Here is a 26861-nt window from a genome sequence, read left to right as displayed (position 1 = left end):
TCCAGTGAAGCTGATGGATAGTGTTCCCCCACAGAATGAACATATTTTAAAAATCCAACAGCAAAGCAAAAAGTTAGTAATGTTATCAAGGATGGAGGTCCACTGCTTGTGCCCCAGTTTCCAGCTGTTTTCTGGCTAGGCAGGGCTCTGTTGGTTTCGATTTATTGATGTAGGCAGAGAGGAATTGGAAATTCATGCTTACCTTTCATCACATTTGATCAGAATCACACTGTCTGTTCCAATCCCCAAGGCTGCAGCTCCCTTCTTTACTGAAAAGTGACTCTGAAAAAAGCATGTTTATGATCAGTCATGATTTAGTATTCAACTCGCATCTGTCTCTGTTTTCTTTTCCTTTTCAGTGTCTACTCTGAACCATGCTCTGTCCCTCTGTAGCCTTGAATGACTGAGAGAGTATGTGACAGTTTTCAGTAAGGTTTTTTTTTTTTCTAGGAAATTTCCATGACCCTGAGGAAATTCAGATGACCTTTATTTCTCAACACAAGACAATGGCTCCAAACCAACGTCACTTGTAAGATCTAATAATATACTAACTGGCTCCAAGAAGTTGTATATTTTCATGACTCTGAAAAAACACCACTAACCCCCAATTTTGCCAATGGGAGAACAGAGTCAATTTCTAGAGACTTCAGTGAAATTGTGTATGCTCAACCAAGGGGAAAATTTGGCCTTCAGCATAGCATACATCATCCCAATACTATCAGAGGGGCCGGTCACTTTGCAAGGGACTTTTCAGATGAAGGGACCTTTCAGCAGGCAAGAAAATGGGGTTGGGAAAAGGCACGAGTTTATTGGCTACCACAGAAAGTGGACAAACTGAAAGCCACTGATGCCAAAGCCTGAATTTTTGAATGAGGTTTGGCTTGTGACTCAGGATCTGATTTTTCGATTTCAATGGCTGTAATCATCCTGCAATTTGTAGAGCCTAGAAAGGCTAACGTAAGCCTAGCTGTAATGCATCTGCCTATCAGCCTTTCACTATTAACTACAGATCATTAAGCTGTCCAAAAGAAGAGCTGCTTCCCCCATTTAACTCTTCGTGGTGTCCCTGACTGGAATTTTAAGTTATATTCTGAAAGGTGTTCTCTTTCTTCCTCATGCCTACATTTAATTCTCAGAATGACTGGCTATGCTGTGTAAGGTAGGCTACCATTGAGGTTTTGAGTTAACAAACCAGAAAAAAGTCACGTTTCCATCATATTTGGCAGTAATGAGGAAAATAAACCAGAATAAACAAAGGCAAATGCTATTTTAAAAAAGCACTATTTAGATGGAGAAGATCAATAAAGAGGACCGTTACCCCAAGTCTTAAGCCTCTGAAGCTTGAGAAATATCAAAATACATAAACCCTCATGATAAAAACAAAAACACAAAAAGCAAAGCATAAAGGGTTTTAGACTTCCTTCCCCAAACGTATCCTTTATATTGAATCATATATGATATTTTATTTTAATTATGTTTTATTTACACACAATATCTTAACAGAACATGTTTTGTCCAGAAAGTGAAGCTTCAAGGGGGGAAAACACTGCCTATAATATGTTAATAATAGGGAAAGAGTGCACAGAAAAATGCATGTCAAAGGGAGCCAGCTGCATTCAAGAGAGTGTGATTGTCTTGGATAGTTCACCTCAATGAAAAGGACTGAAAATATTAAACTGTAAAATGGCCAATTTGTGATAAAGAAGAAATCTAGTGCACCTGGTCAATGGGAGGAAGAATTTTAATCTATTCTCTAATGAGGATGAATTGGGGCTCTCAAATGAGGACCAATTACTCAGGATAATTGATCATTGTGCAGAATAATGCAAATTGCAGGAAATACATACAGAAACATAGAAAGCTCAGAAGTGGGGAAAAGGACTGGTATTGGAAATGGACAAAGGAGAAATCAGAAAGGAAAACAGAGATATTCAATATTGGCCCAAATTTTCAATTAAAGAAAGAAAAAAAAAAGAGGTACAGAATTTTATTGAAAGAAGTTCAGAGAAATGAGTGGCCTTTGCTAATGTATCATGAGTAAAAATGTTGAGATCTTAGAGGATTAATCAATAAGGAAAAGGCAAATCATACAGGTAACAAAATCTCCAGCTCTTTCTGCTTTGTTCTTACCACATCTGGAATTTTCTTTTTGTTCTGGGTACAGCTTTTAAAAAAGACATTGACCAACAATAGTGTGTCAAGAAGAGGTAAATCATGTTGGTGAAGACTCACAAAATCATGACATGAAAGAAAGAGTTGAAGGAACTAAGACAATTTAGCCTAAAGGAGAGAATTCCGTAATGAAACAAGCTAGATGACTTCAAATATTTGAAAGATTAGTACATGAAAAAAACAAGTAGGTTTGTCTTATGGAGCTGTAGGAGGCAGAAATAAGCTTAATAGATTGAAATTACAAATAGACTAATCATAGTTTAAGAGGAAAAAGACCTTTCTAACAACTAAAACTACAACAATGGAATACAATTCCTATTGGGTCTTAGGTCCCAATTAGCCTTCTGTAGAAGTGAATTTAGAGTCAAAGATCCCGAGTTAGAATCCTGACTGCCATTTGTCTGTGTGTCCTTGGGTAAATCATGTAATATCTCTGGGTCCCAGTTACCTTCACTGTAAAATGAATGGATTGGACTAATCTTTTCTATTTTAAAACTATTATCTATTCTTTTTTTCTCCTCTTCTAACCATATCTCTGATTAATGACATGAAACTCAATTTGTTTTCAAGCAATACTTTATACTAGGTGGGTAATGGAGGCTTAATAATGACTAATTTCTGTGATTTAAAAGAATATCGTATTTCAATAGGAAAGAATATAATTCCACTTTAGCAGCTTGAGGAAGATAAGGAAATAAGAGTGAGCGCTTGCCAACATCATGTGGTTGAGGGCACTCTGGCTGAGAAGGAAAGATGGAATAAGATGACCTCTGAGGTCCTATTCAGCTTGATGGCTTGGGAGTGCAGAGCTTGTTTCTCATCCATTTAATGTGGATAATAAATCTTCTCTCCCTTCTGAGGACAGTTGTAGAGTAGGTCAGATTTGTAGAGAGCTCAGAAGGAAACCATATTGAGCCAACTTCTCTGCCCAGGCTGTAACTTAGACACTTTGGGAAGCTGTGTTAATTGTTTAAAGCTACCATTTAGACCAGAGATTTTTAACTAGGGTCTATGAAGTTAAAAAAAATTGATTACTATATTTCAACATATTGATTTCTTTCAGAATCTCATGTATTATCTTCCATGCATTTAAAAAACATTAGTCCAAGAAAGGGTCTGAAGGCTTCACCAAACTGTCAAAGGAGTCCTTTACATAAAAAAGGTTAAGAAGCCCTGATTTAGACCAAGGCTTTTTAACTGATCAACTGTGATCAACTGGTAGATCTTGAAGCCTGAACTGGATGGTTTGGGGACTGAGATCTCCTTCCCAGAACTTTTGGGGTTAACCGCCCCTCAGTTCTCACAAGTTTAGTGATTTCTATGTCAAAACTCATCTCTTCTTGACTGACTTGTAAGATCCTTTCCCACCTACTTTCAGGTCAAAATCATCTCCAGCTTTTCCTTCTCTCATACTTTTCTTCTACTGAAAATTTTTATTAGTACTTTTGGGAAAATGAAAAATAGTTGCTCCTCTGGGAGAAGTTGGCAACACCAATTTAGATAAATGATAGTTTCAATTCACTAAACAATCCTCCAATAGACTAAACAAGTCATTGTAGCATCCTAAATTGCATGATTTGCAACTGGGGTGAATCTTATACCCTGGAGGGTCTGGCTCATTAAGTTCTAATTATTGTGATTCAAAAAGAATATAACTGGTCATGTTCTCAAAGAGATCAAAATAATTCAGAATAGACACAACACTAAGAAAGAAAGAAGCAAGACATGGCTATGAGGCTATTATTACTCTTCAGGCTCATGATTAATTAGCCACCTATGGTTTACCTGCTGTAGACTATGCCTTAGATATATTTAAAGCAAAAGACAACTTTGCCTTAGACTTCACCTCAATGTGAAAAGAGAGTTGAAGGTTTAAAACCAGAACAAATGCTTATAAGGGGACAAGTCAAAGCTGAAGTGGATGGAAGGCTGGATTTAAAATCAATGTAGGGTACCTCTTTTCTTCCTTATTGATTCTAAAAACTATTGATTCTAAGACAGAAAGGGAAAAAAGTCAGTGGAGTTAGGTTCAGATACCAAATCTCACATTTTATTTGTGTGACCTTAGATGAATTGCTTCTGCTCCTTGGGCCTCAGTTTCCTCACTTATAAAACAAAGGGGCTGGGCTATATAATCTCCAACTTTTCTAAATCTGATTAACAGTGTAGGATTGTGGTAAGCACAGTAATGGAAGAGCAATCTGTCTTAAGTCCAGAAGTGTGTTGGAGGTAGCTCAAACTCAGGAAGCCTATTCTTAAATTTTGAGAGTTAACTTTCACATCTTGGAAATTGGTAAATGCTACAAGCCAGAGTTTGATGTATTGTTTTGTTAACTGTCTAGATATAAGAAAGTAATAGAGAAAATATTAATAATGGAGATTAAACTTTAAAGTGTGTCATGCGTACATTTCCTTCCCCCGCCCCCCCCCCGACAGCTTAAAAACATTTAGTAGTGCACCCTTGTCTAAACACCATATTTAAGGTTATAGTTCTTTGAAGTCCCTATTAAAATTTAAATTTTACCTGGGTGAGGTAACAATAAAGCATTTATCAGTCATGTGTAGCTTATCAGGAAGGAATTTTAGGTCCTTTCCTGAGAAAGAAAACTTTAATAGTCAGGAAAGGGTAGAGGAGAGGAAGGGATGGGAACATTCAGACACTGGGTACTTGGGGGTAGAAAAGAAAAAGACACCTCTGACAGAGAGTACCCAAGATCAGACAGCTTTAGTCCCAACTCTGCCACTAATTCTTTCCCTTCTTTATGTCTCACTTTACTCAGTATAGGGAGGAATAAAAGAGTGTCTAGGGTACCTCCCAGTCCTGAATGAGTTTCTACAACTAAATAAACTTCAATGAATATACAATTTTTACTAGGTCAGTCCCAAGGGTCTTGATTTTCCAGATTTCAGTCTAATTGAACTGTCATTCTTCTCTGGCTTCAGAGATTGCTATATCTGTGGAGACATGGTTTCAGGATCAAAACTCTTTTAGGGCACCATTTCCTGAAAATAACTTTTCCAAAAGCAACAGAGACCTTGGAAAAGCAATAGTGACTGCCTACCTTCCCCTTGTCCCTTCAAACTCCCATGAATGCTCTTATGGCAACTGATTAAGACCAACTGCTGTAGAGCCTTCCAGAGGACATTATAGACTATCAGTACCAGGACTCCAAATCAAAGAGAAGTGAATAGAAGTTCGAATTGGCTTGTAAAGAATTGAAATCCAGTTAGCTATGGTAATTTGTCTCAAAAGATCTCTACGTCCTGATTACAAATAGCATTCCCCCCCCCCCCCCTAGATATTAAACTACTTTTAAAGGATTTTTTTCTTGCTCAAGGTACTTCTTTGGAGGGAAAGGGCCACTAAACACAGCTAAATCATCGTTAAATGACAAAGTTAATGATGACATTTGGTGTTTATATATGGCACTTTACAATTTCAAAGCACTTTCACATCCTATAGCTTACTGGATTCCCAAATCTACTCTGAGAGTTTAGGCATTACTATGGTCACAGTTCCCATAATAAAAGGCAAACTGAGCCTCAGAGAGGCTAAATGAAATTGCTCAAGGAAACTGGTATGTTAAGTGGAAGAGCCATACTTGAGCAAAGTCTCCTGACTCCAAGTGCAGTGCCCTTTCCATCATACCACCCTGCTTTCTTTTTTGCTCCGAATTGTGCAGCTTCTACTTCTTTTTAAACCACACTCAATAGACATTTCAGTTAATCCCATTCAGGCTCTTATAAAAGGGTCCATTTGGACAGACAAAGCATTAAGTAGCCCACCCATGTTTTCTGGACATAAAGAGATAAAATTCCAAGATTTTTTGGTTACATTTTAGTACTTTAGAATAAGCGAGGGTCTCAGAAGCCATATAGCCCAAATCTCTCATTTTACAAATGAGGAAACTGAATTCCAGAGTGGTGATGTTCCTTTCAGGTTACTCCGGAATAGTCAGGATTGAAACCCGTATCCAAATCTAGGCCCCTATTACATACATTCTACAACAAGAAAAGACAAAGGTGGGAGAAGGGAAGGTTTAAATAAAAATAGAATAAAGGATGTTCTTCTCAGGGAAAATTATTTTATTTGCTAATGTGGGGAGTGTCTGCTTATATATATCAAGACAGGCACTGAAAGGCAAGGATAGCACAAACCATGATCCACGCTAAACCTAGAATGTCTGGAGGCTCTTTGGGCAGCAAGTCAAGGAAGTCAGTCAGGAGAAATTTTTCTGAGTAGGGAGAACAGATGTTTCTCTGGATGTTCTCACTGGAGTTCCTGAGACCTTTAAAAATCAATCTCTAGTAAAATTCTAATCCCCAAAGGTGGCCACACAAACACAGAAGCAAGTGAATAAACAGTCCTATTTACTACAAAGTAGGATAAGAGAATATACATAGCTATTATTTCTCAGAAATGTAATTAAATATCATTTCTGCCTATGGGCTTCTAAAAATGTCACTTTATAAACTCAATTTTTGAAGTAGAAGAGAGAAAAGTGTTGGGACTTAGATATATTTGTATCTACCTGTCTCTCTGTCTCTCTGTCTCCTCTCTTCTCTCCTTTCTTTATTTCCTCCTCTTCTCCCTCCTCCTTTTTCTCTTCCTCCTCCTCCTCCTCTCTGTCTCTCTATCTCTCCACCTTTCTTATGAGTTACTCAATGCAAAGTAGAGAAATGCTTATTGGAGTTAAGTAATTAGCCCAAAGATTGATACTTATCAATTGGCATGGAAACAGAACACTCTTCTGTTGGTCAGTAGACCTGGAATATGGTTATAGATTGGATCTAATTAAGTTTAGGTATTATTGAGTCCATATAAGGAAGTGGGAGCTCAGAGACACTCAGCCAGTTAGTGAATGAGCATTTATTAAACACCAGGCTCTAGAGCAGAGCACCAGGGATACAAAGACAAAAAACTCTGTCCCTGACCTCAAGGAGCTCATATTAGAATAGTGCTGAGTAAATGGAAGGCGATCTAAAAGAGAAGGTCTTAGTACCTGAGGAGAAAGCCTTCTTACAGAAGGTGGAATTTGAGCTGAGTCTTGAAGAAAGTCAGGGAAACTAAGAAGGAGAGCACTCAGGCATGGAGGACAGCTGATATAAAGGTACAAAGAAGGGAGATGGAGTGCCCTATAAAAACAAAGGTAAGAACGATGGAAGAAGAGGGCCCCAAAGGGGGGAACGGTCAGGTTATGAAATGCTTTAAATGCTAAACAGAGGAGATTATACTAAATCAAGAAGGTAATATGGAACCACTGGAATTTTTATGCTTTACAAAAATCACTGTGGGTGAAAGATGGATTGTAGTGGGAGAGATGGGGTAGAGAGAAAGATAGTTTAAAAAGAGATAGCAATAATATTCTCTCTCTCTCTCTCTCTCTCTTTCTCTCTCTCTCTCTCTCTCTCTCTCTCTCTCTCTCTCTCTCTCTCTCTCTCTTCCTTAAAGAATTCTTCCTAGAAGCAGGGGGTAAACTAAATGAGCTCTGAAAGCCTCTTCTGACTCAGTGAGTCTGTGCCAAGAATGTGGTTTTATTCTGGTGGCTTCTAATATGTCTAGTGTACCTAACGTAGCTTTATATGGAATCATAATTAAGGAAGGGAAGTTGGGGCTTTGCTCTAGTTGCTGAATTGGAAATTGTGCTTCCTCCTTGCAGTGGTCCAGAAAATGTTATCCTTGTGACCTATGCTCTGTGGGTCACTTCTGGGCATGTCTGTATGGGAATTTGGGAAGAAAGTAGGCCTAAGAAGCTGAGTAAGCAAGTGAAATGCTAGTGGAGGAATACATTATACCTCCCACTCTTAGTTGCATTATCTATTTTTGCTTTGGGTAAAAAGTTCATTGTGAAGCCAATGCCTTTACATTAGGCAAAAACCAACAGTGATAGCTTTTTTCAGTATGATATATATATTGTCCAGTTGTTGGATATTATTGGAAATAACCCCAAAGGGAGTTTTGAACTTAGCTATACTTTAGTAAAATTTGGTTCCTGTCAGATAAGATATAAAGAATTCATCAAGATTACAATCAGAACTGAGTAGCACTTTAACTGAAGTTCATTCATTAATTTTCCCTGACCAATGACATGTGTCTAAGTTGGTTATAGATGGAGGAAGAAGAGTCTAAGTTGTAAAAGAAAATTGCGAAAAACAACCGTTAACCAACCAACCCGATTTTCTTTCCCTCAAAAATGACAGAAACATATTCTACCTCTTAGATACTAAGAAAAGAAAGTAGGGTACAGAACACTAAAGCCTTGCTAGGTTTGGGTTGGTGAATCAAGGAAACTAAAGTCTTAACTGGGACTCATTCTTAAAGAGAATGAAAGTCAGGATGGCCGGGTAAAGGCAAATGGCTGGAATCATCAATGAACAGCATGAATCTATACAAGGGCTATACCATTATCCTAGTATCTCTCTTCAGAGGCAGACTAACAGCAACAAAGAGAGCCAATTCTGAGCTGGTCTGACTACAGTATTCTTCTGTAATAGAACTCTGAGTTTGTTAGGGTATAGAGAAATGTAACTCTGAACACTCTTAGAGGGAAGAAAATGAGATCAGGCAGTCATTACTACAACTTTGGGACACTCTTTCCAAACCTAGCAAGAGCACAGTGATGCAGAAGATTGTGGGCAGGGTGACTACCTCAATAATTTCATGTGACTTGCTTAGCACCGAAGACAGAGAAAGGGGATGTCATCGAAAAGATTTTTTAATCACAATCAATAATAAGATTCTTAATTATAAATATAATAAACAGCCAGCCATTACTTTTCCTATAATTCCAAAGCTACTGGCTATGGTAACAAATGACAAATATTGGTTTCTAAATCTGTACTTATTCTTATTTTTATGTTTGTAATCTCCCCATTTCTTTCTTTCTCAGTTGAGAATAAAACATATAAAACTGGAAAAAAGAAAACCTGGAAAAACCTTTTTCTGGAAAAAGAAAAAAGAAAAAAAAAAGAAAAGTGTTGGGTTGAAAACATTCCCTTGTAAGTTTGCTCTTCCAAGTTTCTAAAATCCCCTATGGCCATTCCCTACATGACTCTCTTGTTCCCTTCCCTATTCTATCCCTTTTACTGTTACCAATGGAGTCCTTGAGCATCCAATGAAATAGTCCTTTCAGATCCTGTGACAATCAGTAGCAGAGTTTGTGAAGGAATGACCTACAATGAGTAGCAAGATAGGTAGGTATCTTATCTGATGCTATTTGTTGATGAGGTCTCCAGTTGATTCTGTTTGTTCTATAAAGCCAGGATGATGAGATTGGGCTCGCAAACTGCTGACTGGAGGTTTGGTCTTATTTACTCCTTCACTGGTATGTGAAAGAAAGCTTAACAGCCAGAGGGGCAAAGTGTCATAGTATTCATTAGAAAAAAACGAATGACCAAATGAAACAGCTTTCCCAAGGTCTAAATTACATCCTCCTTTCTTGAAACTTGGGCACTTTGGGATGAGAATTTATTCCTTTAAGGCCACTAGGGGACCATTTAGTAGACTTTTAGTGTGGTGCCTGGTCAGGGTTTGGAAATTTGGCAAAAGATCATTGTCTTTATTGCCTAACCAGCAGTCAGAAGTGAACCTAATCCTGGGCCAGATTCAATGCTGAGTTTGGAGTTTCCTTAACTCCACTGGAATTTGCCTTAACAGAGTCTGGGAAAGAGGCCAGTTGGCCCAGACCTGGTCATAGGCAAAAGGATGCTGACTTGATCTGTGATGTTAGACTATCTGGTCAAGTCAGCTGAAGAGTGAGTTGTTTAGCTCATGTAATACATCTGTTTGACTGATTATATTTTCAATTGGATAGACAGGGTACTTAGGTATTATGTGGGCACAAATTCAATGGTGACCTGATGATCAGAAAAATCAATAGTATTGCTTCAGTTTACTGAGGAGGAAGAGGAGCAATAGGAACACCTTTTAGGAAAATCCAGCTCTGTAATTCATAAAACCTGCATTTCAGAAACAGAAAAGCAAGTCCCTCCCTCCCACTATAATAATAATAATAATAAATAAATCCCTCCCCTTCCCACCTCTTTTCCAAGTGGGTGACAGAAATGGAATGTAGAGGCAGAGATAGATAGCAATTCTGGATATCTTTTCTTCACAGTGGCATTCACAAAATATACCATTGATAAAAACAGAAACACGTACATGCTCAGATGTGAAGGCAACCAGTCTGGGAATAGCTGCCATTCCTTTCTCTTTGACTTCTGGAAACGTCTTGAAACGTGCAATCAACATAGCATACATGTTAGATATGGCACCACCTGGAGTGCACAGTAATATACTGTTACTTTTTCTGTTCATTAGTAACATCATTTATGTACAAGTTACATCCTTTCTTTCCATCCATCAACCTAGAGATACTTCTCTGACATAAGAGAGGATTTTCTTATTTTCTTATTCACAGTTTTTTACTTTGAAACCTTCTATCTAAGAAAACCCAAGACAGTAAATTAGGTGCTAGTGTACGATTGTCAGCTGTCTAGCTGGTTCATCTTTGTGAGTTTTCTGAGGGCAGATGAGTGGAAGAATGTGAGAGTAAATGTCTGGGTAAAAGTCTAGAGAAGTTGTTCAAAAAAATAAGGAAAAAGAAAGAAAAACTCTAATGGTCCCAGTGGAACTCCAATGAAAGGTAGATTGGGCTAACTTGAGTCACAAAATGAACCTTTCCTTTCTTATCCCCAGTCAACAGAGAATCTGTTTTTGATGTACCAGTTTTACCCTGGAGAAAGTTGAGACATTTCAATGTGTGCATGAGTAAATGGAAAGTTGCTAGGGACTAGAGTCATAAATAATATTGTGCCCAAGATAAGAAGTACAGAATGAATCAGGAGAATATGCCTTCAAACTTGTAACTGGAGGGGGAGGAAGAGCCAAGGGCCATAGAAGAGCTCATCTAGGGTGCCACTGAGGGAATTGAAACACTATCTGGTAGTTTCCTATTTTAACTAGTCATTCTTTCTTACTAGGTGTTAAGTTCAGTCCTTTCTATGGTGACTAAAGACTTGCAAAAGCAGTGAGTGTCCTCTAAATTTCTTTGCCTTGGGACAAAGGGCCAGTCACTAAGCCCTAGTTATACTTCTATACATAGGAATGCCTGAGAAAGATTATTCTGTATCTGCCCTTCCCAAATTCCCTACCCTAGACCAGATTTTCCAAGATGCTTGGCCTGAATTAAAGCTTGTTAGTCATATAAGATATTGTTTTGGGTCATATCTCTGTGAAAATTCCATTTTTATACTAATACTAAATATTTCTTTCTATTTATATTTGCTACATTCCAGGAGAATGAAACATATCTGCCATTGGAATTGTTAGGAGGATTACCCATAAGAGAATGATAACATTAGCTTCAATCAACAGTATGGGTGATTTCTAAGCAATTTACAGTTTAGAACATGCATGGAAACTCATCATTTCCTTTTATTCATTCCAAAACGTTAGCCTTGACTCTTAAAGAGATCAATAAAATATGATTATCATAACTAAAAAAAAGTATCTTGTTTAGTTATGGAACAACAAAGTCTATACTGAACTGCTTGTACCCATTGGGTTGGCCTGTAAGTCATAGTTCCTCATCTGTTAAATGAGGGAGCTTGACTAGATGCCTTCTAAAGTCCCTTCTAGTTTTAAAGCCTTAGTCCAATGGGTGCAGCTAATGCAAACCAGAGTTGTGAAATGAAGGAACTGTTCCTCTATCAGTCCTTAGGAAACATACTTTAGTTACTTTTAGTTACCTAAGTGCTTTGATCTTAGGCAAAATATTGAGCCTCCCTCAGTTTCTTCACTTTTGAAATTAAAGAGGTTTAGACTAGATGATCTCTAAGGTCCTTCTAGTTCAATCATTAATGAGTTTATGAAATAGCCACATTTTAATGAATGAAGATGGATGCAAACGTTGACACAAGAGGTGTGAAACTCTAAGATAGAGAAAATAGGAAATATGGTTGAGGCAGTGCTGTCCTGCCTATTCAAAGGTGACACTACTGACCCAACATCGGCAGGGTGCATGCTTCAAGGGTTTCTCTCTTTCTGTAGTTGTGCATGGTCACACAGTGCAGGCAGGGCCCTTGACCCTCATTAGCACTATGATCTACAGCAAAGGATTTGATCAGTAGAATAACTCATCCTCAGATCCAGCTATTTGTCCTCAGCCAGATTGCTGGCAATGACTACCTCTTCTAAGATACAGTGACTCGGGAACCTCAGAAAACCCAAGTCCCTCATACTTGGATCAGATGAGATCTCTGAAAGTTTGGTAGTTCCCCATACTTGGTGGACAAGGTAAGATCTCACTAAGTGTTATTTATCCAGCCTTTCTTCTTCTTTGTCCTGAGTGGGACAATTCTTGGGTTTGTGGTATCTGGAAAAATTATACTTAAAACTATGATTTCTCATGAAATTCCCAATGAGGCATTTTGCAGCTTAGGGACACCCCCCTCTATCAGGAACCTCAACAACATCGATGAAAAATGAATAGATACACTTGAGGAAAGTCATGATTGCTATAGCAGAGCAGTGACAAGGGGTGACCAGCTACCATGTAATGAGTCTGGAAATGTGTTGAATCTAAAGGAATGGGTTCAAATCTCTCTTCTGGCATACCCTTTGGGACCTTGGGCAAGATATTTAATGTTCTTGAATTCCAGTTTCCTTATCCATAAATTCAAGGGGTTGGTATATGATTCTTACTTAAGTAAGACACTTAATAGCTCTGTAATCATGCCCAAGAAGGGTATGCATATCTTGTGTGGGACTTTCAGAAGAGCAATGGGGCCAAGCAAAGAAAGGAAGGAAAGGAGGGAAGGAGGGGAGGATTGAGGATGGGAAAGGAGAGAGGAAGGAAGGAAGGAATGGTTGAGGGAAGAAAGGAAGGAAACAACCATTTATTACAGGTACTAAGTTAAGAGCTTTATAAATAATATTTCATTTGATCCTCTCAACAACTCTGGGAAGTATGTGCCAATATTATCCCTATTTTAGCTGAGGAAATCTCCACTTATTTGAGGAAAAAAGAAAATTCAAGGTTAAATGACTCACTCAGGGTCATATAGCTAATACCTGTCTGAGACCACATTTGAATTCAGATATACCTGACTGCAGGCCCAGCACTCTGACCCCTGGGCCAACTAGCTTCATCTAGGTCCGAGATAAGACAGATAGACAAAGGAGAAAAAATACTTTGAAGAACTCCTGGTTTTTTCCTGCATATCAGAAGCCTTGTGACTAGACTAAGCTCTGACACTGGAGTTAATTAGTCAAATAGTGGAATATTCATTCTCTGTGTCCCTCAGTATGATTAGTATGATATTCCCACTTATTCCTGATGTAAATCTAGTGCTATTTAACTAAGAATTATAAAACACTTTCCCAGAAAGTAGAGAATTCCTAGGGAGAGGTGAGAGAGTATAGTAGATATATAGTTTGACCCAAAGAGAGGAAGACTATGGATTTCGCTTGTCTCTGACACAAACTGGTTGTATAACCTTAGCCAAATCACTAAATAAGTTGCAAAGAAGGTATCAGTTTGCTTTAGGAGCAGGAGTTCTTTGTATAGAGTAATGGCAAGTCCAGTCCCAATCTCTTATGCCCCACATACCCAAGACCAGTCAGTACATAACACAATACCTCAATTTTGTAATGTTTTAAGGTATATAGAATTCCTTATAATAACCAGATTATGTAGGCAATGTGAGCATTAGTATTTCCATTTTAAGGAGGATACTATGGCACATTGAGTTTACGTGGGATTTTATTAGCAAGAGTTAGAACTGGGCCAGGAACTGAGGTCTTGTAACTCTAAAACCAGGGATTTTTTTTAACCATGCCTTGGTGCCTTTATTATACCATGAACCTATTGGCATGTTGAAGAACATTGTCAGGAGCAGCTGTTGATAGATCTGAGAGCATGGGAAGAGGTTTTGCCTCTATTTTGAGATCATATAAATTTGCTGTTTAGAGAAGCCTTACAAATTTTCTAGTCTGATCACTTTATTTTTTAAAACCCTCACCTTCTGTCTTATAATCAACACTGTGATTTGGTTCCAAGGTAGAAGAGTAGTAAAGGCTAGGCACTAGGAATTAAGTGACTTTCCCAGCATCTCATAGATAAGAAGAGTTTGAGGCCAGTTTTTAACCCAGGACCTCCCATCTCCAGGCCTGGCTGTCTGTCAAACCACTGAACTACCTAGCTGTCCCCTGATTACTTTATTTTAAAGATAAAGAGACAGATCCAGAGAGGGAAAGTAAGTCATTTAAGGACATACAGCAAGCTCAAAGTAGAGGAAGGTCTAGAACCTTGCTCTGTTAACTTCTAGGCTAGAGTTCTTTTCTTTTTACCCAGCATACTATTACCAGCCAAATCAATAAATTTTGGGGGCCTGGGTTTCATCATTTATAAAACTGAGGGAAAATATTAAATAGTGTCCAAAGTCTCTTCTAGCTCTAATATCAGAAGACTTATTTTATATCTAGAGTGGGATTGGATGTAAAAGTGGATCATCTGAAATTCCAGATTGCAAATCTATTTGTTTCTTTGGAGCACTGAGGACAATTTTATTTGCCTCTAGGAAGAAGGGTTTTCCAAAAACAGGAAGAATTTTGCTATCCCCAGGAGTCTAGGGAAATATTTTTATATTAGGGCTATCATAACCTTTCTCTAGACATGGAGATTACCCAGTAAAACCCTTCTTCACACATTTCATTTGTGTCTATTATAAGAAGTGAATCTTAAAATGGACCAGACCTAGTTAAATGGGTCAAGCAACACAACCAACAGGAATCTGACTTTTCCTTTATTCCTAAATGAGCTCAGTAGGTTAGAATACCGTGGAGGTGAGTTTTTCTTTTTGGTTGACATCAGGGACAATGCTGGACATTACTTAATCTCTGTTTGCCTCAGTTTATTCATTGGTAAGATGCCTATCTCATAGGGTTGTTGTTAAGATCAAATGAGATGATATATTTAAAGGGCCTTGGGAACTTTAAAACACAATATAAGTGGGGGCAGCTGGGTAGCTCAGTGGATTGAGAGTCAGGCCTAGAGACGGGTTCAAAATCCTAGGTTCAAATCCAGCCTAGGTTCAAATCCAGCCTCAGACACTTCCCAGCTGTGTGACCCTGGGCAAGTCACTTGACCCCCATTGTCCACCCTTATCACTCTTCTACCTATCAGCCAATGCACAGAAACTAAGGGTTTAAAAAAAACACCAAAAAAAAAAAAAAACCCACAATATAAGAAACTAGCCTCCTAAGGGAGGCCTCTGAGCTAGAAGGTGGAATCTGATAGGTTTGGGGTCTTGCAAAAACCTTATTATGAACTCAGAGTAGCCTCTTCCTTCCAGTTCTCTATCATAGACTTGAAGAATATATGGAGGCTACCAGGCCCGCATCTTAAAACAGAGGATGTGAGGTTGTCATCTGAGTGATCTATGAGGATTTTCTGGGTTTTCTTAAAGAACACATCATCCCCGGGTTATATAAACTCCAAGATTATACAGCTCCCACAAGGCAGGTCAAATAAATGGCCAGAATGCCAACCTACCAGATAGATTTTCCCTGAGGAAAAGGGAAAAAAGTACACCTCTTCCTAGAGGTCATCTGATAAGTACTTGACTTTTTGGGGGGATAGAAACAGGAGTGTTATAAAGGGAGCCAGAGGAAAGTAGTATTTATAACTGATTTCCAATTATTCATATGAAATATTTTGATAGGTAAGTACTAAGTATTGGTAAGATCTCAAATAATAAGGGCTCTTCTCCCAGTGGAATAAACACTAACTGCCCTGAAAAATTCAGGCCAATTTGAAATTTATTAATTTAATAATTAAAAAATGTTTCACCATCCCTTACATTTTGCTAGCCACATCCTTATGTAGGTCTTTCTTATTTTAGATAACTGATATTTTTCTTGCTTGATTTTTACATAATTTTGCTCAATCTTACACTTATCTTTTGTCTTAGAATTGATACTAAGTTTTGGTTTCAAGGTAGAAGAGCACTAAGAGTGAGGCAGTTGGGACTAAATGACTTGCCTAGGGTTACACAGCTAGGAAGTGTCTGAGATCAGATTTGAATCCAGGACTTCCCATCTCCAGGCCTGGTTTTCTATTCATTGAGCTACCTAGCTGCCCCTCAATTTTTTTTTTAAAAAGAAGATCTGAAAGCCCAAGTCATTCTTACTAATTTAAATCCTAAACTTGGTACATTTTCATCCTTTCTTTTCACTCTCCCTCTTCCATTTGTTGTCTTATTAGATTTCAATCTTTGTAGTCCTACAGAAGAGAGGTCAACACTTGTCCTTAGATAGGTTCTATTGTCTGTTTCTGACCAAATGTCAGGTTTCCTCAGCAAGCCTCATTTCAATGAGCACAGACAGTGAGCTCTGAGCCTTGAGCATCTCTGATGATCACTGATTAGGTGATAATCAGGACACCATCTTTCTTTTCCCTGGGTCAGTGAATCTCTCTTCCCTCTTGGCTCTGCCTTTTTAAAAAAAAACATATTTTCTCTCTTCCAATAAACTAAGTTCATTGGTAGTCCTAATAATCAAGGGCACAACTCTCCTCTTAGTATTGCTTTCTTGTCTGGGAAAGAAGACCTTGGAAAAAGTAATTTTGAATAATAGATTTTCAGAGTACAATGGATGATTAAAAAAAGGAGGGTGGAAAGACTGGATAGTGAAATAAGAAAAGGAACCAGAAATCTCTTAAAGAAATCAACATCCTTTGTTGTTTCCAAATTATCTATTGAGGCATCATAACTAGAAATTTGTTTAGGTGTTTGTTTAAGTGTATTTAGGAATATACATGCTTTGGATTCTCTTTCTTTTTCTGCTTCTATGTGTCTCTCTGCCTTTGTTTCTCTGTGCTTCTTTCTGTGACTTTCTGACTTTCTTTGTCTCTTCTGTCTCTGTGTCTCTCTTGCTTTCTCTTCTTCCCTTTTTCCTCCCCTGGCATACCTTAACATATAAAAATATAAAATGCTTTTATTTATTCTACATTTTACTTTTCATGAGACTTTTTACTTTAAAAGTAGAAAGCTACAATCTCTCCTTTATTAAGAACACTCTGTTTCTTGGTTTCACATGACCTATAAAGAAAGTGGGATCACAATAGAACTTCAGGGCAAATGTCATTTCTAATCATGCTTTTTGTGTTCATATATTGCTATTCCCAGAGTAGGATGGTTAGGCTGAAGGAGGAGTCAATAGTGGTAGAAAATTAAGTCCCTACTGACCAGATCCATCTATTTCTTGAGCATTTATCCAATAGCAGACATAGAGATCTACTAGATAGATATTATTAGTGGGAGGCCTCTCATGAACAAGGTTTCATTATTTTAGCTTTTCTAAGTTCCTTTGAAGGCACTATACATCATAAAGTAAGAAACAGAAAGAATGAAATAACATGTACCAGGTGAAAAGATCCCATCGCCACTGCCCCCTGGCCAGCCAATAATTTCTCTCATTTTCCTTAATGTAACATATTCCAAAAGTACAAACACTGGAGCAATTTCATAGGTGAACCTGAAATGCAGTAATGTTCACATTTTATTTATGTCACCCAAAGCAATAATTTAGTAGTTACAATATCTATAGAATTGGTTCCTGCCATAAATGTCACATTCATATCATATTAAGATTATAACACAGTCAGCACAGAGGATTATGTCTATCAATAGGTCTCATTATTTTTGCTTGATCCCTGAAGTTAAAAGTAAAAATTAATGGCGAAATGCACAAATGTGGTTGATCATAGAGAAAATAAAAAGATTTTATAAAGTAACATGATTCAAAAGATAGCATCTGTTCCCATTCTTTTTTCAAATTATACATATTTATATATGCAAACTACAAAAATATTTTGCCTTTTGCATTTTAGCACAGCTGTCTTTGGATTTTTGTGATGGATATTAGTAGATTGTTTTCTATAATCATGCAAAAAGCTATGAACCACTCCTGAAACTCAAACCAATATTGTACATGCTACTGAGTTTTTTTCTTTAAAATACATTTTGATTTTTTCCCAAAGGAGTTGGAACAAGGACTATAGCATTTCACTGAATATTAACCTAGATTATGGAAGGACAAATTTAGCCACTTACATATTAGTATTTGCTGTTGATGTTAGCCAGTCTGCTGCTAATCCAACCATATCCAATCCAGTGGAAAGCTGATTGAAATATCTAGGATGACCTATGTAAAAACCAGAATATTTCGGTTATGCTATCATTCAGTGGAAATAAATAATTTTGGAACACAAATTTACCCATCTAAAGAAGTCCAGCCAATCTTTTGGGTAATAGGAAAAACATTTCCTATATTCTACAAGAGTAATTGCTTTCTGTTTTGGTTTTCCTTGTTTTAAAACATTCATTCCTCATTCTCCAGGCATAGTTGGAAATCTGAACACTGTTTTGTTTCTTTGATATTCATTCAATGTAACAGAAAATTTAATGTATGGATCCAGTAAAAGGATGGACAATTTAAGTGGTTCACGATGTTATTAAAATCTTTTGGGGCATAGGGAGAGATCTGTGATGCTTTCAAGTGGCAGACACTGAGAAGCATGCCAAATGCCAATAATAACATCAGTGATGAATGGCTAATGATGATAAAAGACCAGGCAAATATGGGAAAATGGGAAACTTTGCTGATTGCTTTGCCCAGGATTCAAATCATTGCCTAAAAAATAGGATCAATGGGTCTAATATTTGTCATTTCTCTCCTGTCAGAATAGATGATGGTAAAGAGAAGAGCTCTTTCATAATTGTGATTTTAAATAAATCTGATTAAATTCACCATCATTGTCATGTCAGAATGTTGCTTGGGAATATATTTGATGGGCTGATTAATTCATTTACAAGGCTGATCTAATTGACTTTTGGATTTTTCTAAAAACCCTCTTAGGAGGTTGACTTCAAATACCCCTGGGGATATTATTTTTTTAAAATGGAATTTCCAGTATCGTATTAGAATTCATTTATAGACTATGCCCCACAGATGCTTCTTCCAGGCTCTCTGATTTTGTTAGCCAAAAGGATTTTAAAAGATGAACAACTGAAGGAATATAATCTGATAAAAAGACATCTTTCACTTTCTGAACATCTGTTTTTAACTGTGAATAGTGATAGCTCACAATGTCCATATGGGAAAGGCAAGATAAAGGACAGTGATGGGAAGAACAGGGTCAAAAATCAACCTGCTACTTATCTCCTGAGCTATAGTGGTCTCTTATCAGACCTAGGCACATTGCTAGAAAATTATGCATTGAAGGAAGATATAGTACTCTGAATGACCTTCTGATAATTAAAGGGTCTCAGGATTTGTGTTTCTTCCAGGCACATTTTGGTATATTAACTCTACGTGGTCTTGTTCAGAACCTTTGTCTCATATTACGTTCTTCCAAGTCCTTCAATGCCAACCTTCTCAGCTTTACCCTTACCATATTGGGTAGGAGGAACTCCTTTCCTGCTCCTGGCTATTGTCTGGAACAGTCGTCCTGTTCTTCTCTGCCTCATTGACTCTGCTTTCCATTTCAGTTGTCAGCTGAACACATAGCTTACATCTCTCTCCTAGTGCCATGTCATTTCCCTTTCTCATAGCTTTTTAAAAAGTTATTAAACTTAGCAGTCCTATGTATCAGTTCAACTATGTGTCTACAGTCACCTTTGGATTTCTTTGGGGTACTATTATGATGCCCTATTTAATTCTATTGAAACTTTTCCGTATTTGAAACTAATTGAAACTATGAGACATTTCCTAGTGGCAGGGCAAGCCATCTTGATAGGTATTTTGGGAAGATAGGGTTGTTACCTGTATTGTTTGGTAACAAAAATATCTGTGCTCTCCCATCTTTACATTCTTTTCTCCATCCTTGATAAGTTCTCAGTCAGTGTCAACTGATCTGCAGCTTTGGAGAGGCCAGGGGTTCTCTTGGCAGGTTAAGAGAAGCATTCCAATTAATTGCATTTTCAGTCTTTTAATGATCCTTTATAGGCTCAAAGTATAGCCTAGGATCCCAGACTAGGATTCCACCCTTCCCCCCACATTTCCCTTCTCATAAAGGGCTATTGGCAGGACCTGTCTCTGAACTTGCCCAGCTGTTTCCCCAACTCCTTCCAACCAGCTGCTGCCACTGCTGCTATTTCATGCTCTCCTTCTGCTGAGAAGGACAGATGAGCAGCTCCCTGGGAAGCTAATGTTAATGTATGCATTGAGCAGCTAGTGGGGAATTCACAGCAGGGTGTAGAATAGGGATGTGACCAGTTCTACCTTTCCACAGCTTAGCAAATGGTCTCTGGCATCTTCTTGGGCTCGGCTAACCTGAAAGATAAGGAATTTGGCCAACCTGTAAAGCTAAACAGGTAGGTAGGATGCAAAACCTCACTGTAAAACAGTTCTTTGTGTAAATGAGCCTGCTGCTCATCACCTCCATGAATTCCGGCTTATTAAAGTCCTCAAATCCTTTAGTTTTATTGCTACCTTAACAGAGTCCAGGACATTTTATTTTAAGTCAAAGAAGAGAGAAGTTTGAATCTAGTAATCTCCACTGTGATAATTTTTTAAACCTGCTTTTCTATTTAGTAAAGTAGAATAAATTTCAACAGGAAACAGGGAATTCATTTTAAAGCTATTCCCACCTCCCTTTTAGTCAGAAGTACAATAGCAAATAATTTTTCCATAAAATAGGAAAGAAGACTTCCCTTGCTCCATTTGCCTAGTAGCATTCAAGAATATTCTCCCTCATTCAACACCATTGAATTGTTAGGCTTTTCTGTGAGCATTTAAAGACAGTCATAAAAGGATACTAGGAATCTGGTATGCAAATTTAAATTTACAAGTGATAAATTAATAGTGCCCAGGATAAAGGAAAGCATGTAGGCTTTGAAATAATCCACAAAAGGGCTGGAAGAAAGTCACTGAGTGATACTAACATTACAAACACTTTGATGAAGACTAAACAACCATAATAATCAAACAAGACAAGCAATGGTACAGACAATCTATCAATTAAAGAAGCAATTGGAATTGGACCATTCTTAATTCTCTAATATGCCACATGTTTTTAATAAAGTGAGAAGGTGCAATGTTTCTACAAATCTTATCTAGATCTTCTTTGGACATTGACACCACTGGGCCAGAGAGGTAACCTGATCAGCCCAATTTTTCATCTGAACTTTAAAAAAAAAGGCATTAAAGCTATGCTTGACCAGTAGTTAGTTTTTCAAGCCTTATGGGAAAAGACAAGTATTGAATTGACTGAATTTCTTTCTGACATTAAAGGGAGCATTGATGGCCCAAAACTATTAATTTCATTGACTTGCAATTTCCATTTTCATTGACTCTTCACATTGAATTTCAAAAGTCATTGGGCTTTTACAAAATTGCAATCTAAAGATTTCTTATAAATTATTTTGATTCTGTTGCAATAAAACTCATAAGCAGTGATTTAACATTTTGGAATCATTTGACATATACTTCTTAAATTCCTTTAAGGACAATGTGTTAAGAGGAAACGAAAAAATAGCTATGTTTGTATGTTCATGCCATGTTTAAAGTATAATAATTACATTGCCTAGTATAGTGTTATAGTCCCATCTTGGCAACCAGTGAATATTCATTGACGATAATGATTCAAGTTCTAGATCTATCATCCTGTAATTAATGATATTTATATGGATTTCAAAGGACTGGACTTAGTTATGCCTAAGATAATGAGTCTGATAAGATCCATTCAGTAAGTTTACTTACCCTTTGTATTCTTGTGTAAATGCCTTCAGAGCCCAAAAGCTACAGATGTGTAAATATTGTAAATGCTTTTTTTTTTTTTTTTTTTTTTTTTTTTTTTAGTTCAAGGCTTTTAGCAGCACTCATCAACCAGACCAAGAGAAAAAGAAATCTTCCACCTTGCCTTTGACCAATGTGTATAGTATGTGTTCAATAAAATGGTTATGGAGGTGACTGAAGGCAAAAATTTTCAATACTAAATCACATTTCATTGCCAAAATTATTTTGTATTTTCATTCTGCTATAAATAGTTTTGAAATTGTATGTATATTTAAATGAAAAATTATGTTTATCTTTTTGTTTCTTTTAAAAAGAAACATACCAAAATGCTTTTGTTTATTAAATATTTGCTTTTTATTGTAATTCTTCTATTTTTAATTTAGCCTCTAGGGGTCTATATGTCTTGGTGATTAACAGTCGAATGTATGAGACAGGGCAATCATGACCTGGATAGAAATAATCAGCTTGATTTACAGAAATAAAAATTAAATCTTGGAAAGAACGGCATAAATGTAATATTTTTATTACAAAATGCATGCGAATAAAATTGAGGAGAAGGAAATCAATGTTTATGCTACTGTGTGAAGAAAAAAAATCTTTCCATAAAACAGGAAATCAGACTTCCCCTTTTTGCTTCATTTACCAGGGAGCATTCAAGAATATTCTCCCTCCTTCGACACCATTGAATTGTTAAGTTTTTTTCTGTAGGCATTTAAAAACAATAATATAAAGGGTACAGGGAATCTGGGATGCAAAATGTAAATTTACCATCACTTGATTAAGTACCAAAAAAAAAAAAAAAAAGGTTACCTCACCAATACAGTGAGCAAGCAGGCTAGTGACAGTGTGGGTGACCATTCCTACTAAGAAAATTGTTTCTGGGGCAGAACTAGCATTTGGGATTTGGTCCCAAGGATACTTTTTCATTTTTATTTGTATATTTTCTATTTGTTTTTCCATTTGGGTTCAATGTGTTCATTAAAAAATAATTCCTTTGGGAGCTGCAGTTAATTTGCAAAGCAAAATGTGTCTCAGTGCAAAATGTATCAGTTTACATGATTCAAAAACAACCAAGAATTTTGTGGAAATAGAGAAAAACCCCATTTCTAAGGCATATGTTATATATTAAATTTCCGTGGGAGAATCATTGTAATGAAGAAATAACCTTGGGTTACAAAACAAACAAAGAAATAGAACAACAACAACAAAAAAATAACCCAGCCTTCTAAAACAGGTTCTTTCTTTATACTGGCATTATCAATAAAAAGTGATAGCAACGTAGTAAGTTTTCGAATTACCAGTAACTGTAAAACTGCATGATTCAATTTTCTTTAGAGAAACTGATTCTTTAAATTTTGCTTGAAAAATATTTTTAAAAATTACTCATTTATAATTCCTGCCCCAACAGTACCTGTTTTGATTGCATATTTTAGAGTTGTTCTGCAGTTGGACAAAATTTCCTCCAAGGTCTGAGGCTGGTCTGCCAGTTCCCAATTATATTCTTGAAGAAGCTCGTTTGGGTAATGAAAATCAATCACCTTGGTAGATCTATCAAAACTCTTCACCACATACTGAAGCAAAATGTCCATTACATCTTGGAGAAAAGACAAAGTGGCCACTTCTCCGTTACATGCTGGCAGCAGATCTGGGGAGACACATTCATGCCAAGAAACTTAACATGTCATACACATACATATAAAACACATGGACATCTCCTTGCTCAGAAAACATTATGACCTCATCTCTTCTGCATTCCAGAGGCTTAACCTTATTTTGTGTGTGTAAAAAGCATATTTTCCTCGGTATTCCTATGTTTATGCACTTGCAGGGACTCTTGGAGATATTAAACATTTTCCTTTGGCATTTTCAGGAAGAAGTTTATAATAATAAGAAATCTAATAAGCATATTCTAGAATTCATTCTTCCATCCCAAGGTTCTGACCTATTTGGGAACCCTTTGCCCAAGCCGGTCCTTCCGTAGGGGCTCATTTTATTTTACTGACCCTTTTTTTTTTCTCCCGTTAAAGGCTCTCCCCTGAGTGGGGTGTTATCTGACCTGAAGGCAGAAATGTGCATAGTTGGATAAGCAATGGGAAAAATGTACTGTTTGTGGAAATCCTTTGCTTCTAGAGGCCAACCAGATTTTGTGTGTGTGTGTGTGTGTGTGTGTGTGTGTGTGTGTGTGTGTGTGTGTGTGTGTTCGCGCGCGCTGTCGCTGTTGTCATCATTCTAATAGAATTGTTCTTCCGCGGAAAACTGTTTTCTTGGTTCTAAAACCTAAGAAAACCTCCGCGTGTGATCGTATTCCACATTAACACAGACATTCATCAAAGTTTCCCGGGTTAAAAACACCGAGTCTTCTTAGTGCTCTTACTAAGATTGGGCACTAAGTTTGCGCGTGGAGAGAATACTCGTATCTTTTGACCCTCAACGTACTGGGGAGCTAAAGCCTGGACTCAGTGATGCGATACCTAAGGTTTCCTCGTGACTTTTACCTTCCATCAGGCTGAAGAGCAATTTGCCTTTGCCTGTGTTCTCTATTGATTTGGGGAAGCGGCGAGGGGGGATGGGTTGGGGAGAAAAGGATGGCGATTCTAGAACTGCTCAGAGGCCAGGGGAAGCCAGACCTGGTGCAAAAGGTGTGAATCGGTTGCAGAGGAAGCCCGTGATTTTATGCGTTCAGAGGAAGAACATCTTCACCTGTTCCTTCATTGCCACTCTTTTCTATCCCCCCACCCAATCCGCCCCATGGAGCTTGGGGCCCAGCCAGCGAGATTGAGGCGGGGAAGGACGTGCGGGTGATGTGGTGTTAAGGGACATCTCTCGGGAGCGTTTGGAGACTGCGACTGTAAAGCGCTCAGCCCCGAAGTGGGGAAACCGCTTGCCTTTACCTGTTGAGTGTAAACACGCATAATTGAGATCCACTTTGGGGCAGCTACAGGGCTTCTGATTGCAAGTACAGACAGTCTTTTTTTCCGTTGATCCCTGAGTCTCTTTCTCGCTGCCGGTTTCCATTGGCTTTTCCGCGTCTCCATACAGCAAGGCTGAAGAAGCATACATAAGATGGGGCTTCAGTCTGCGGCCTGGAGCCCAGAGGAACTACAGTTCTGAGTCCCAGGCCACTGGTTATCATTGGGCAAAGGGATTTGAGGATCTGGCCAGTTTTAGATTAAAACAAACAAACAAACAAACAAAAAACCACACACAAAAACAAAAACCCGAAACCTCCCTTCTCGCCACTTTCCTCTCCCACCAGATTTTGTTACAGCCCCAGGGCTTGACACTTACCACAGAGTTTGTTTCCAATGCCTCCAGTGAACTTCTGGGCAACCTGGCACCAGGCTCTCGCTGGAGGGGAGGGGTGAAAAGAGTGAGAAAGAAACAGAGATTTGGGGTTTTGAGAGACTGAAGTGAAAGTGGGAGAGTGGATTCCACAACTGCAGTCGGTTCTGGGCTACCGAAAGGTAACTAATTCTTTAAAAAGATTTTGAGACTTAGGGTCATTCCCATTTAAACAGACTTCCAGAAATAGTGTCAGCGAGACCTTCCTCCACTTTGTCTTAAAGATCCTTTTACCAGCTCAAACAATGAGGTAAAGAATTACCTATTTCGGTCTTGAAAAGACGTTCTCCATGCGAACCCTCCCCTTTCCCAAAGGATCTCTAACCCTAGTTTCTTTGGTTGACCCCTCCTCCTCCTCTTCCTCCTCCTCCCAGTATGCCAACTCTTTAAATATACATTTCTATAGCGCTTCAAGGTTTTCAAAGTGCTTTCTTTAAAAAAAAAAAAAGCACTTGGAGGTAAGCAACGGTTATCCTTGTCTCAGAGTAGAGTTTACTCAGACACACAAGGTGGATGGACGTGTTTTATTCAAAATTACAGAATTAGGGTCGGGGGGGGGGGCGGGGAATGGAAATAAGATTTACTGACTTCAAGTCAAATGTCGCTAGATCTCTTCCTTCCCCAATCCCGGAAAAAGGTGAAGGAAGTAAGGACTCAAAAGAAGAAAGATTAAAGTTGGGGAGACGCTCCGGTTCTAGGGGCTCCAGTCGCATTCGGGTGAAAAGTACCCACAGACTTGTGAAACCCTCTCCAGGCGACAGGTGAACGCATATATAAAGGGAAAGCTTAGAAGCCTGAAGTTCAAGGGACCAACTGGGCATAGGATAAGGGACCCTGAGAACTTTCGGGTTGCCGGTGAAAATGAACCACCCCACCACCAAATAATCCAGGCAAACAAACCAGGTACCCCTTCCCCAAATCCCAAAAAACAAACGAACCCTTTCCCCATTTATCCTTCCCTTTGAAACAGCCTTCGTCTTCATCTCCCACGTTCCGGGCTCCACAGGCCAACTATCGTAGTTTTTCTTCTCCTTACCTGTGGAAGGATTCTCTGGGTCCCCGGAGCCATCTTCAGCCCCGAAGGACCAGAAGCCAGAGCCGGTAGATGCCATCCGTGCTGCGAGGCTGGTACAGTGAAATGAGAGTGCCAACTGCAGGCGAGAAGCAATCCGCTCAGTGCTTGCGTGCTTGTGTCTGAATCTGAGCGCGTGAGTGTGTGAAAGAGGGAAAGAACACCCTGGGGAGTCCCGGAGTGTCTGTGTGGGTGGGTGAGTGTGTCACACTCAACGACTCCGTATATGTGTACTAGGTGTGCGGCAGCGCCTCTTGCAGCAGCTGTGCCCAGCTTGGAATCCACGCGGGGGAGGGGCTGTCGAACGACTTGGGGAAGGTTATGGAGAGATGTCTCTTTTCAGCCAAGCAAAAGGGACCCAGGCGAATGGTACGGGGATGCTCTAATTGAAGGAGAGTGAGAGTGTGATTGGAGGAGGGGTGGGGGAGAGACAGAGAGAGAGAGAGAGAGAGAGAGAGAGAGAGAGAGATAAAC

The 26861-nt window shown here is 38.4% G+C and overlaps 1 protein-coding gene across 1 annotated transcript in view; it reads right to left on the bottom strand.

The window, feature by feature from the left end:
- Positions 1-26427, bottom strand: part of GAD2 (glutamate decarboxylase 2) — a 75983-nt gene extending 49556 nt beyond the window's left edge. The window contains exons 1-8 of the mRNA XM_044678203.1: positions 26352-26427; positions 25262-25321; positions 24865-25017; positions 23385-23618; positions 18289-18379; positions 17598-17710; positions 10334-10449; positions 203-282 (exon numbers count right to left, since the gene is read on the bottom strand). Of these exons, the coding sequence (XP_044534138.1) occupies positions 203-282; positions 10334-10449; positions 17598-17710; positions 18289-18379; positions 23385-23618; positions 24865-25017; positions 25262-25321; positions 26352-26427 (923 nt within the window). The remainder of the gene's footprint in view (positions 1-202; positions 283-10333; positions 10450-17597; positions 17711-18288; positions 18380-23384; positions 23619-24864; positions 25018-25261; positions 25322-26351) is intronic.
- Between the last annotated feature and the right edge of the window lie 434 nt (positions 26428-26861).

The sequence above is a fragment of the Gracilinanus agilis genome, chromosome 5, assembly GCF_016433145.1.
Source record: "Gracilinanus agilis isolate LMUSP501 chromosome 5, AgileGrace, whole genome shotgun sequence".
Lineage (NCBI taxonomy): Eukaryota > Metazoa > Chordata > Mammalia > Didelphimorphia > Didelphidae > Gracilinanus > Gracilinanus agilis.
The sequence above is the reverse complement of the archived record's forward strand: the minus strand, read 5'-3'. Positions and strand labels throughout refer to the sequence as shown.